This window comes from Ustilago hordei (genome assembly GCF_900519145.1).
Source record: "Ustilago hordei strain Uho2 genome assembly, contig: UHO2_contig_15, whole genome shotgun sequence".
Lineage (NCBI taxonomy): Eukaryota > Fungi > Basidiomycota > Ustilaginomycetes > Ustilaginales > Ustilaginaceae > Ustilago > Ustilago hordei.
The window spans coordinates 118506-131600 of record NW_024545281.1 but is presented as its reverse complement, the minus strand read 5'-3'; the positions used below and the strand labels follow the sequence as shown (position 1 = coordinate 131600).

Below are 13095 nucleotides of genomic sequence, written 5' to 3'. Positions count from 1 at the left end.
AGCGAGGTTTGCGGAAGTCGGAATATCACTGAGCGGTCATGTGATTTCACTATACATGCGCAGTTGCTGGATGTGAACAATCGTGATTGCTGCCATATGTGTGGGTGGGCGTCGAGTGTAGGATACATTGCAACGATGCTGATACTGATGCGGAAGACGTCGTTCAACCGAAGTGGAAGCCAGGGGGAGGTCTTGCGCCTCTCCTCTGTCCTGCTGAGAAACCCCCACCACCCATGCCGCCCATCCCGCCGCCAGCACCAAACAGATCAGCCAAATTAATCTCCACACCACCCGGACCGCCAAAGGTACCCATACCACCCATACCACCCATGCCTCCCATGCCTCCCATGCCTGCCATTCCCCCTGGAAAGGCATCATGCTCCAAATCATCAGCGCCAGCATCATACCTTCTCCTCTTATTCTCGTCGGACAGTACGGCATAGGCTTCGGAGCAAAGCTTAAACTTTTCCTCGTCGCCTCCCTTATCAGGATGATGTTTCAAACTTTCCTTCCTATAGGCCTTCTTAATGTCGCTCTCGCTTGCCGTCTTAGCAAGATTCAAGATTTTGTAGTAATCCTTCTTCCTACTCCTCTTGAAATCGATCTCGGCGCTTCTCAACTCACACTTTAGTTGCTCAACCTGCTTTCCTCCGGCTAGACTTGCTTCTTGCAAGGCCCTCTTGAAATCCCTCACGGCATCCTCGTATTGCTCTGTTGCAAGCAAGGCTCTAGCACGAGTACGTAAGGCTTTGACATACCCAGAATCAAGTTGCAGTGCAGCATCGCAATCTTTAATCGCCGCTTGATGATCACCATTCTTGGAATTGGCAGTTGCGCGGTTGGAGTAGAGAATCGCTTTAAAGCCTGCAGCTGGACCATCTTTGTCGCTATTCTCCTCTGCCAGCCGCAAGGCCTGGGTGAAAGTTTGCACTGCGAGAGCATGATCACCTTGCTTAAAGGCAGAGTTACCTTGCTCCTTGTTGTCTTGCAACTTTCTGCACTTCTTCAAAAGATGCCTCGCACCCGACTCTTCCGGATCGGATCGGAGTGCAGCTTGACAATGCGCAACGGCTTTTGCAAGGTCACCCTTGGCCAGCAGAATCCTAGCACGAACCAAGAGTGCTTCTGGATTGGAAGGATCAGCTCGAAGAGCATCAGCAAGGAGACCATTGGCTTGGTCGAGATTGTTCTTATGCAAGTGCACTGTCGCTCGCATGATTCGCCATGCAACTGGAGCATCAGCTTGGGCAATACGGGCGTGCTGTTGGGCCTGGTCGAGGGCAAAGCCAGCCAGTGACCAATCGGCTTGCGAAGAGAGCGATTGGAAGGATGCTAAGTGGTGCGCAACACTGGTAGCTTGCTTCTGCAGCTGAATGGCTTGCTTCTTGGTCGGCTGATCCAAACCATGGGGCGCGGTGGGTGAGTCTAGAACAGGGCTAAGCACGGACAAGGCCCCGGAAGGGTTTCCGAGGTAGAGATGACACCTAGCAAGTCTGATGAGCGTCTTGGGCTGTGCAACACGATCGGGAGACTGTTTCGCCTGGATATCTTTCGCAAGCTGACAGTCGGAAAGCGCCTGCTTGTACATTTTGAGACTCATCTGGGCGGCGGCTCGGTTGGTGAGGAAGGTGGAATCGGAAGGATCGAGTTGGTGGGCGCTAGAGAAGGAATCGATGGCTTTAGAGTATTCTTTGGAGGAGAAATACGAGTTGCCTTGGCTTTTCAGTTGTTGCGCTTCTTGTTTTTCATCCGAGGAGGCTTCCGTGGCCTGGGTGGTGGTTGTGCCGTTGACCGCAGATGACGAGGATCCGCGATTGGGGCGAGTTCCCTTCATGACGGGGTCGGACTCTTTGCTTGGTGTCGAAGGGCGAGACATGATGGTGGAAGCAAGAAGAAAGTCCTTCCTCGTGATTGTGTCTCCTCTTGATTGTGTCTCCTCCTGATCGTGTGAGAGGTGACGTGAAAGCCAAAACCCCAAAAACAAAAAACCAAAAAACCAAAAAATTCTTATCGTGCGAATGGATTCATGTGCATTTTTCAATGATGAGCGAAGCGGGCACGTGATCAAGGTGTGTCAGGTGATTTTGTTTCAACACTTTTAACCCTCTCGCTCGTTCGGGTTGGACAATTTAACATTCCGTTTTTTGTCCTTTTTCGACAATTTTCACACGTTGTTCAAGGGCATTAAAAGGGCGACAAGTGTCCGTCGATCACTTTCTTTCTACCGTGCGGAGAGGATGCTTTTCGCACGCTTTTCGCACGCTTTTCCCGATTTCCCCCTCTCCGCTTTGATCATCGGGCTTGAAATCGGGACTGGAACTCGATCAGAAGAATTTCTTCGCATTTTTGGACAATCAGCAACTTGTTCTTTCTTCCTTTCTTTCTTCCTTCTCGTCCTCATCAGACCATTTCGCTTCTCGTTCAGCCTCTTGCCAGGGCATCCGAGTGTCAAGATCACCTCGCCCGCCTCAGGCCTGGCTTATCGCTCTCGGTATCGCAAAAGGTCAAGGCATCCTTCTCTACTCTGAGACGCCAGAACAAAAGTCGGCCGAGATAGCAAGTATGACCGAACGTCTCTCTCAACCAGTCGCCGCCGCCGCTTCTGGTGGGGTTGAAGAAGTAAGGCCGGTTAAACGCGATCTCGAATGCACGCCTGCCCCTGCCTCTGCTGATGGAGGTGCCACGGAAGCAACACCAGCAGAAAAGCGTGCTCGATTCGATACGAATGACCGTGAGACGAACAAACATGGTCAAAAGAAATGGGAACGCCGCGACCGTCGTGGTACCGGATCGACCACCACCTCCTCCTCTGCCACCACTTCCTCTGCCACCACTTCCTCTGCCACCACTTCCTCTGCCACCACTGATGAACCTTCCGAAAGGCTACCTAAACGCAAAGTAGCGGTCAAATTTGGCTACTGCGGCATTGGTTATTCCGGCCTGCAAATCAATCCCGGCGTGAAAACGATCGAAGGAGACATGTTCGCCGCATTCTGCAACGTCGGTGCTGTATCCGCCGATAACGCTGTAAACCCCAACAAGGTTGGTCTTCAACGTGCTGCACGTACCGACCGTGGAGTTCACGCTGCAGGAAACCTTGTCTCTCTCAAACTTATCCTTGAACCTTGCGGTCTTAAACCAGGAGAAACGCTGGTGGACAAGGTCAACTCTATCTTACCTGATTTCATCCGAATATGGGGTATAACAAGAGTCCAGAACGCTTTCAACGCCAGACAGAGCTGCGATAGTAGAATGTACGAATATCTTCTCCCCACATACGTTTTCATACCGCCCAAGCCAGGCAGTAGTATGCACGATATGTTGGTTAGGATGCAAAAAGAACAACTTGCCAAACTTGAAACCTCGGATCCGCAAGCTAGTACCACTTCTCTCGATCCCATTGTAAACCATGCCTTCTGGGCTCAACACGGTACCTCGCATGACTTCTCCACCGACATTTCCGCTAAGAAAGGTTACCGCCTGCCCGCCTCGCACCTGGCTAGAATCCGATCCATCTTCGCCCGCTACCTCGGCTCGCACAACTTCCACAACTTTACCGTCGGAAAAGAATTCCGCGATCGTTCCTGCCAGCGATTCATGAAAGAGTTGTCCATTTCAGATCCCAAGCTCATCCAAGACGTCGAATGGCTTAGCATCAAATTCCACGGCCAAAGCTTCATGCTGCATCAAATAAGGAAAATGATTGGACTCCTAGTGTTAATAGGCAGAACCGGAGCGGCTCAAGGCTTGGTTGAAGAATGTTTTGGTCCCGCGAGAGTGCATATCCCCAAAGCTCCAGGACTGGGCTTGTTGTTGGAAAGACCTATCTTCGATGCCTACAACAGTAGGATTAGAAACAGCAATGACAAGCTTAGCAGGTTGATGCGCAAGAAGAACATCAACGATGCCGTTGCCGTTGCCGCCGCCGCAGGCCAAGGTTCTGATAGCGTTCAAGTTGCAACTGAACAAAGTAGAGAAAACATGAGCACAGCTTACAAGGGAAAGCAATCTGCAAAAGGCACATCCTGCAGCCTCTCAAACGAACTTCGGGAAGAGGTAAGCTACTCTCAACACAATTCGTCAATGGAAGAGTTCAAACAGACTTGGATCTACGATCGAATTATTGCGAGCGAACAAGAGACGAATGAGTTTGGAAAGTGGTTGAATTATTTAGATGTTTTCCAAGGTTCAGACTTTGAATATTTGAATCCAAATGGTCTTATCCCTGCCAAGGCGGTTGTCAAACTCGGTGAGTTTCATCGTGATCGACTTGGACATTCGAAGAACGATGCCGAGGGGCACAAGCTTCGAGAAGAGCGGCAAGAGCGGCAAGAGTGGCAAGAGGAGGCGGATGAAGATGAAGAGGCATATGGAAAAAAACCAAGCGAGTTGGAGGAATACGAAGGATAAACGCGTCGATACTGGGCAGACCTTCTTCTCGAACCTAATGGCATGCAGCCTCACTGATGGATGCGAGAAACAGTCGCAAGTGTAAGCAAGATCTACCTTTGAGAATGCTAATACAACTCTGGTGCAACACAAACATCACAGTGGTCTTGCTACAGTTGACAATCTGTGTGAGAGAAGGAAAGGGTGATTGCATATGCCAACAAACGAAAACGAGAGATGCAAATGCCAATGATGATACGATCCATAGCCAACTGCTCGCAAGATGGAACTACATCTGATCAGCAGCAGGTCTAAAAGTAATAACATCCATACAAGTTTTTTCACCCCTCTTACACAAGACGACGACCTTATCATCTCTATAAGTGACCTTCCAGACCTGTTGGCAAGGATCGCAGATTTCCCTTATGAACTTGCCCGTATTGAAATCCCACAACTTAACTCTTCCATCATTGCCACCTGTGATGATATATCTATCATCAAACTGTAAACAAGTGACAGAGTTGTCATGTGCACAGAGTCTATGTAGACATTCGAAAGTGTTGAGACTAAAAACGATAACTCTACCATCTGAACCACCTGTTACGAGAATATTATCAAGTAGTTGCAATTGACCAACGAGTGATGTATGGCCTTGGAAAAGTGCTAGACAGTCACCTGTTTCAGCTGACCAGACACGAACTGTTGAATCCAAAGATCCAGTAGCAATTCGTTTACCATCAAATGCAACTGCATAGATGTAATGGATATGCCCTCGAAGTACGTGCAAACATCGACCTGTGTCGAGATTCCATACTCGACAAGTACCATCGTAACTGCCCGAAGCAACTTTGTCACCAGCTACTTCAATACAGCGCACTGAATGTTGATGACCTGCTAAGAGGTGGACATGCTCTCCTGTCTCTACATTCCATACGCGCAGAGTTGAGTCTCGTGAACCTGATACTGCGATCGGCTTGCCATCGAGTACTTTGAGACAACGCACTGTCGAAGTATGACCGTGCAAGACATGTTTGCATTGACCGGTGCGCAGATCCCAGACGCGTACATCACGATCACATCCACCGCTAACAACGATAGCATCTTTGTTGCCGTATCCAACAACACTTCCGCAAGGGTTGCCCATGCCCAATGCATTGCCTGCCAGCTGTGCACCAACGGCTGATGCATGAGGAGGACCGGAGGAGGAGGAGTAAGAGGCGGAGGAGGAGGAGAAGGAGGAGGAGGAAGAGGAGGAGGAGGAGGCAGCACGCCTTCGGTTGGCTCTACTCTCAGTTGCGGCCGCGCCTGCTGCCGCCAACTCGCCGTCTCGACGGATACGTTCTGCGAGCTGAGCAGGCACTTGGCCTGTTCCGTCTGCCATGACTGCATCTCGAATCGCCCCGGCCTCGGCTTCTGCAATGGCCTTGGCGGCTTGGCGATCTAGCTGATCGCGCTCAGTGCGTGCACGAGTGGAGGATCGCAGCTCGCGATGCACATCTGATGCACCTTCCCAACCAATCGAGAGGTCTGCATCAGAGTCACCTGCACCCGAGGCGTTGTCATCCAAGACAAGCGGTCGACTACGTGATCCGTCTGCTGCATCTCGTGCTGCAGCCGCCGCTCTTCTTGCACTCTGCTGACGTCGAAGAGCACGCCTAGCCTTGTGGAACCATTCGAGCGTCTCGCCATGCCCATACGATCTTTGGCGTGCTTTTCCCGACGGCGTACTGGCAGTGGAGCATGGCAACCTGCGGCCACCAAAGACGTCTGCTTCTTCGGGCACTTCCATCGAGGAAGGTAGTCGAGACAAGAGCGCGTCAGCAGCATCGGGACGCGGGTCGTGGTGAACAAGTCGAAGGTCGCCGTCGGCGGTGGCTTGGTATGGTTTGCCGCCGCTGCCATCCTCAGGATCTGTGATGACCATCTTGCCCTTGCCTCGCTGAGATGTCGATGCTTGACCATGCTTGCTGCTGTTACTTTTGCTGATGAGGGTCAAGCACCACACTCCGGCGTCGTGTCCGAGTAGGGTATGTGCGTAGAGACCGGTCTCTGCGCTGAAAACGTGAATCTTGGAGTTGGCCATGCCTACGACGATCCATTCGCTGTCGATAGCCAAACTTGTGACGACGTGGCCTGCATCGGCAGAGACGTGCTGAGTCTGAAGACGACCGCCCTTGCGCCAGTTGGATTCGGTGAGGTAGGCCATCTTGAAGTGAGTGCGGTAGCTGAATGGCACCTTTGCTGAGCGATGACGGTGAGCGTGAACGGCAGAAGGGGAAACGGTCGAGTGTCGAGAAGGCCCAGCTTGTGACGATCGCTCCTGCACAGGACAAGGAGAGGGTGCGGAGGAGTCGAAAAGGTTCAAGCCGGTTGCGGGTGCGCCAGTGTTGGCAGAGTCATGCTCGTCGATCGAGGCAGACCGTGTGCGAAGAGTGCCACTTGGGCTGCGGTCGGTCTGACTTTGGCGAGAGTCGCGAGGACCTGGGACTAAGGCGGAGCTGCCTGCACTGCGCCTGGTTGCAGCATGCGTGCCTGTAGATGGTGATGTTACGGATGCCGAGAAGCGACCGGTGGGCGAGTGGTGACGCGGCAAAGAGGCTAGTAGAGGTGCGTTGGGTGGCTGTCCGATGGGGCCTGTGCCTGCTGGGCCAGCAGAGGAGGATGCAAGGGTAGAAGCGAGGTGGTGTCCATCATCCATGTCCATGGCCTCGTCGGGATCGTTGACTTGCACGCTTGTCTCTGCGTCCTGAATGCGAGGCGTGGCGAAGGCGGCGATGGCAGCAGACGGCGTTGATTGCTGCCAGCCCTGCAAACGGTCAAGTCGACCTGTAGCAGTTCGAAAAGGTGCACTGACAGCATGTCCAAGGTTGATTGATGCAGGTGCAGGTGCAGGTGCAGGTGCAGGTGCAGGTGCAGATGGCAAAGTGGGAACCTGCATTCGAGTTGGCTGGGAGGGTGTAGCAGCGGTGGTAGCAGAGGCAGTAGCAGAGGCAGTAGCAGAGGCAGTGGCAGTGCAAGGTCCAGCGCTCAACCAGCCGAGGTTGGAGGCGGCAGGAGAAGATTGGTGAGATGTTGTTGCGAGTGGGCGACTGGATGCAGTAGGAGATGCAAGAATGTCGAGCGCTTCCTCGTCGACAGAAGCAGCTTCATCACCATAGCGAGCGCGACTTTCTTCTTCGACGATCTCCTCGAGCTGTGCGTAGAAAGCGAGATCAGCCTCGGACATGGACTGGTTGAGATTGCCGTGGGCACCTTGGCGCTTGGTGAGATAGAGGTCGTGGAGGGTGCGTAGCTCATGCAGTGCGTTGGAAGGGTCAAGGCCGCGGTCTCGATATCGTTGATAGAGAGAGGCAAGCACAGCAGCATCGTCTTGGTCAATGTATTGTTCAACAAGAGCGGCATCGGTATCGACATCGGCATCGGCATCGACATCGGCATCGGCATCTGCATCTGCATCGGCGTCTGCGTCTGCATCTTGACTGGAAGCGATAGGTCGGAGAGGCTGCTGAAGCAAGACGCCAAGCGAGCTGGAGTTGGAGGATGATGGGCGGATGCGTGGAGTTGCAAGGGTGGAAATGGACCTTGCTAGACGGTGGTCGAGCGGATGAATGGTGGCGTTGCTGCTGCCACGTCTGCGATACTTGTGTTTGAGACACATGACCTTCCAAGTGTGCTCGTCGTTGACGAGACTCCTCCAGAAACGGCTGACGCAGCTTGCACGCGCCAGTGTCTTGGGATCATCGATGAAACTGAGAATGCTGAGACTGACTTCGATGGGAAGAGCAGAGAGGAAGTCGACCTTGAGCCTAGGAGTGATGACCGAAGACAAGTGAGCTAGCTCTCGAACGCTGAACAGGTCAGCGAGCTCCGAGACGAGCTCGAAGCGGGCCGACTGGCTATACTGGGGCAGCACGAGCGAGAGATGTTTGAGGAGCTGCGATGGATCATTGGGGTCGACGATCAAAGGGTGCGGTGCGGAAGGGGTTCCACCACCACCACCACCACCACCACCACCACCAGCAGCAGCAGAAGCAGCATTGTTGGCTAAGCGGATCGAGGTGTGAAGATCAGGCTGAGGAGACGGAGCGGGTGTTGGCGGACTGATGGCACGATGGTGCGGTGATATGCTCATGGTGGTGGTCGGTGGTGATGATGATGGAGCGCCAACGTCTGCTTTGGCACTGGCAGAGAGGTGAATTAAGGACAATGGCAAGCTTGCTATGCTGTGCTATCGATGCGATTATGAAAGCGAGCAGATGCTGAGTCGGGCGGTCGTCATGCCTCGTCGGAGCAAGGGAAGCGATTGAGCAGTAGTGATCCTCTATCGGCGCTTGCGCAGATGATGACGATGAAGACCTCGGAGGAGCCCAAGAGATGAGACGACCAAGATAAAGAGCAAGATGACAGTGATGATGGTAGTGATGATGGTAGTCATGATGAATGGATGAGATCGATCAAGATTGCCAGAAAATGTCTCCCAGCTAGACTCACTCGTACGATAACGAATAAAAAAAAAAACAAACCCCAAACTATTTTGAAGCATATAAAGACTAACATTCACTGGCTCACTGAAACAATACATCAACAGCAGCAAGACCATCTTGCAGCAGACCGGTGCTGGAGTTCTTCTTCATTGGAGCAAGAGTGATCTGGTCTTCCTCTTCTTCTGTTGCAGCCACCACAGCTGCTGCTTCATCTTCATCCTGCTTGCCCTTCTCTTCCTCATCCAACCTGTCTTCAATTGGCCCCACCCCCACCCCCTTCACCATAACCCCTACAGACACTAGTCTCTCATCAATACCTCGCTCCTGTACTCTCGACAATCCCTCTCTGCCAGACTCACCATCAAGACACACACCTCTGCTCAGATCAAGACTACCCTCAGCCTCATGACTTAGCAACATCCTCTCTAACCATGGTGCACACCTCCAACAAGCAGCACCTTCTCGACAACATTGGGACCACCATCATGCACTTGTTGATGGTGGAATTCGAGATGCAACTCATTCTGATGGATGCCAATGTCACTTGGCACCCTAATGATGACCTTGAAGAGTCTGATGATGACATGTTTGATCATGCTGTCTCATTTGTGCTCATCAGGACTTACAACATCATCAGCCAGTCTAGATACACAGTTGAACACCTTCAACTGCCACAATAAAGCGATCCTCTTATTGACATGCTTGCTCAATATGCTCTCAGCAACCACAAGCTCTTTTGAGGGGCTGGTCACATGACCCCAGATGCATTCCAAGCTCTCACTCACAGACCATACAAGCTGAACAGCGAGGTAGTAACTGTCACAGGGCCTGCACAGAAAGTGCGAGATTGGTGGCGACATAAGCTTCTGGCCAATTTCGGCGAAATTGGTCAGGTCGAGCCCATCCAATGTGAAGGAGGGGTGCATCTGTATTGACTCGCATCAGGAGGCTGACGGAATGACTGGTGCCTTCTGTCGGGATGATCAATGTCTCCGATGGAACGACTGGCACCCGTCATGGGCCTGGATGCACAAGAAGTAAGAAGATCCATCAATTCATATGAAGGGAGCACAGGAATCTAGGAATCAGGCAGATTGTGGGATTTGCAGCAGAGTTCATTGAGATCTGTAGTAGAAACTGTGCTATGACAGATCCCACCAAGATCAGCATGAGCAAGGATAGTATCACAAATTCTGCCAAGATCCATAGTAGAAGAGATCATATAGCAGATTCTGTGGAGATCAGTGGCAAAGATGATTGAATGGCAAACTCACATGCAAAGAGGACCAAGCTCTGCCAAGATGGGGACCAAGCTCAGAAGCATGCAGCTGGTTACCACTCAGGGGTTCACAAGACAGGAATCAGGAGAACAGTTGCCAGTCAGGAGGAAGGAGAGCTGTGTCAATGACACCAGCATATAGGTCATGAGGAGGAAGAGCTGTGTTGAAGAGGTCAACACACAGCTCAGAAAGGACAGAAGTGATGTCACAAGGACTCCTGTACAGTACTCAATGAAGAAGGTACTCTCTGGAGAGAGAGCCAGAGCAGTGTTGCAGGCAACACTGCAAAGATGTATATATAATCATACCTTCTCATCATAGGTGGATGAGTGGATCTCCATCCACTCTACACCATACATTACTAGTTATAGCTTACACATAAGTATACATTAGTATCCAGTCAGCAAGTTGCAAACTCAATAGATTGCATCCATCATAGTGCATGTGTTGTATCACTGCTCACTGACATCTGAAGGCAGTTCAAAGAAACCTGTGGTCTGGATATTGATAGAACCAAAGGCAGTTGTCCACTGCAGTCCAGGGATCACTTCAAGCATACAGTTGACACACTGGACACTCATGTCAACACCACCAATCACATCTCTCACACCAGACCTTGGTGTCAGTACCAGTTCCTATTAGTTATTGATTGTGCCAAGCTACCTCTGGATGGAGTGTCCACAGCAGTCAGTTGAAACCTGCAATAGCAAGACCGTTACTGCATTTCCAAGTGAGTAAAGTGATAGGGATGTCTCTACTACATATTTTGCCAAGAACTGTAATACCACAAGTGCTGTTGCATAACTCGACAGGATTTGTAATAGATGTGACTCTATTACAGATATCAGGTTTTGGGTGTGCGACCTCTGACAGCACCTTCTGTCGGGATGGCCAAGTCCTTTCGGCCTACCCAACAAACAAGGCAATCCACACACCTCGGCCCCTCGGACAATTGTATCAGTGAGTTGTGAAGGTGATAGAAGGAGAGGCTCAATAAGAAGGTAAGAGACTGGACTCTGCCATTGAGGAGCTCTCCTGCACTGCTCCATCATGATTCAGACCCCTCTTTGCACCAATGTGTCACTGAGCCAAGATGTATAAAAACACTCGAGTTAGCTAGTTTGCCCCCATTTCATCTATCCTTCAAGTTTGTACATACTCTTCAATGTTGATACACTCAATATGATTGTGCCCTACCTCAAAATCTACCATTTTCCCAACATAATGGATCTCACCAATTGCACCGCAAGAAGGGTTGTCATGGGCCTGGATGCTCAAGAAGCAGGAGGGTCACTGGTTCATATGGAAGGAGCACAGGTTTCGAAGATCTAGTCGATACCAGTAGAGAGCATGGTCGTAGTGCAGTCTCCATGGAGACCATGGACTTCTACAGACTCACATGCAAAGGAGGACTAAGCCATATGTGAGGAGGGCCAAGCACAGCCACGAGGAGGACCAAGCTCAAGGAGCAGGCACAGCCACGAAGAGGACCAAGCTCAGATGGTTACCACTCAGGGGCTTGAGAGACAAGAGTCAAAGGAACTGTCACCGGTCAAAGGAAGAGGAGCAGTGCCGAAGGAGTCGACACCAGGTCATGAGGAGGAGGAGCAGTGTCAAAGGAGTTGACACAGCTCAAGAGGCACAGGGGCGCCAAGCAGGAGAGGCCCCTGAGCAGTACTCGATGAAGAAGGTACTCTCTGGAGAGAGAGCAGGAGCAGCATTGCTGGCAATGCTGTGAAGAGGTATATAACCATGCTTTCTCATCATCATAGGTCGAGTGGATCCTCATCCACTCTACTCACCATAACTAGTTATCACTTCAGCATAAGTATATATTAGTTTCAGTCAGCATAGCAGCAATCTATCAAGGTTGCTCCTCATTGTAGTGTGTGTGTTGTATCACCACTACCTGACATCCAAAGGTGCCCATAGCAGGTTAGCAGTCCGGATATAGATAGAACCGAAGGCAGTAGTCCACTGCGGTCCGGGGATCACTTCAAGCATCAAGTCAACACACTGGACACTCGTGTTGACGCCACCAACCTTATCACCAACGTCATCAACCTCATCATCATCAACACTCACACCAGACCTTGGTGTCATCATAGCATTGATATTGATCATGCCGAGCTACCCCTGAACGGAGTGTCCACAGAGGTCAGCCAAAACCTACGATAGTATATACAATGAACGCCACCTGCTGTCACTGCGCAACTTGATAGTCACCGATACCGAGACAATAGCTGTCGCACAGTTTGATAGTCACCGAGTATCTCGACAGACCGACCTGGGTTTCAGGCGCGAGACCCCTGACATAAGGTTCATGGTGGTCGTATTGGCCTCCCTGATAATGTCTTGTATGTTGATCTCCTCTGGCTCTAGTATGGGTTCATGGTCGATGGTCTCTGATCTGGTACTCTCTGCCTCTAGACTTTCAAATCCGATTTGCAGTGGGCTCCTTTCTTTGGGTTGATCATGCCAGCCTTTATCTTCATGAAATGTAGCTGAGTTACTCCATTGGATAGATGGTGTGTGTTCTGGAGTGTGGAATTTCCATCCCTTGTGCTTGTCGTCATAACCAATCATGATTCCTGGTATGGCTCTCACACCGTGCTTGCCTGCATGATCTTTCCTTGGGAGGTGAACCCATGCAAGACAGCCAAAGACATGCAATTGTTTTGCCAAGCCGTGAGCTGTCATGTGATGAAAGTCTTTGTACAGAATTCTGTTAGCATTTGCTGATGGTGTCAAATTAAGTACATGTCCAGCAGCCATGATGGCATAGGGCCATAAACCTTTTGGCACTGATCTTTGGATGAGCATTGCTCGCATCTTTTCTTGTAGCGATCTGATGGTGTGCTCTGCTCTTCCATTTTGCATGCTGACATATGGGGTGGTTTTCTGCCATTTAAACCCTGCCTCCTTCTTCCATTCCTCTGCTG

At 51.1% G+C, this 13095-nt stretch overlaps 4 protein-coding genes across 4 annotated transcripts; 1 reads left to right on the top strand and 3 right to left on the bottom strand.

Annotated features, from left to right (window-relative positions):
• Positions 1-163: 163 nt before the first annotated feature.
• On the bottom strand, positions 164-1876 carry UHO2_05719 (uncharacterized protein; the record flags this gene model as incomplete). Its single annotated transcript, XM_041558618.1, has 1 exon — positions 164-1876. The coding sequence occupies one exon, from the start codon at positions 1874-1876 to the stop codon at positions 164-166; it is 1713 nt and encodes a 570-aa protein (XP_041414552.1).
• A 686-nt stretch (positions 1877-2562) lies between these two features.
• Positions 2563-4410, top strand: UHO2_05718 (uncharacterized protein; the record flags this gene model as incomplete). The annotated part of the gene is made up of 1 exon (XM_041558617.1): positions 2563-4410. The coding sequence occupies one exon, from the start codon at positions 2563-2565 to the stop codon at positions 4408-4410; it is 1848 nt and encodes a 615-aa protein (XP_041414551.1).
• Positions 4411-5283: 873 nt separating this feature from the next.
• UHO2_05717 (uncharacterized protein) lies at positions 5284-8521 on the bottom strand (the record flags this gene model as incomplete). The annotated part of the gene is made up of 2 exons (XM_041558616.1): positions 5284-5310; positions 5393-8521. The coding sequence occupies 2 exons, from the start codon at positions 8519-8521 to the stop codon at positions 5284-5286; spliced, it is 3156 nt and encodes a 1051-aa protein (XP_041414550.1).
• Positions 8522-8954: 433 nt separating this feature from the next.
• UHO2_05716 (uncharacterized protein) lies at positions 8955-9293 on the bottom strand (the record flags this gene model as incomplete). The annotated part of the gene is made up of 1 exon (XM_041558615.1): positions 8955-9293. One exon carries the CDS (start codon positions 9291-9293, stop codon positions 8955-8957), a length of 339 nt encoding a protein of 112 aa, XP_041414549.1.
• Between the last annotated feature and the right edge of the window lie 3802 nt (positions 9294-13095).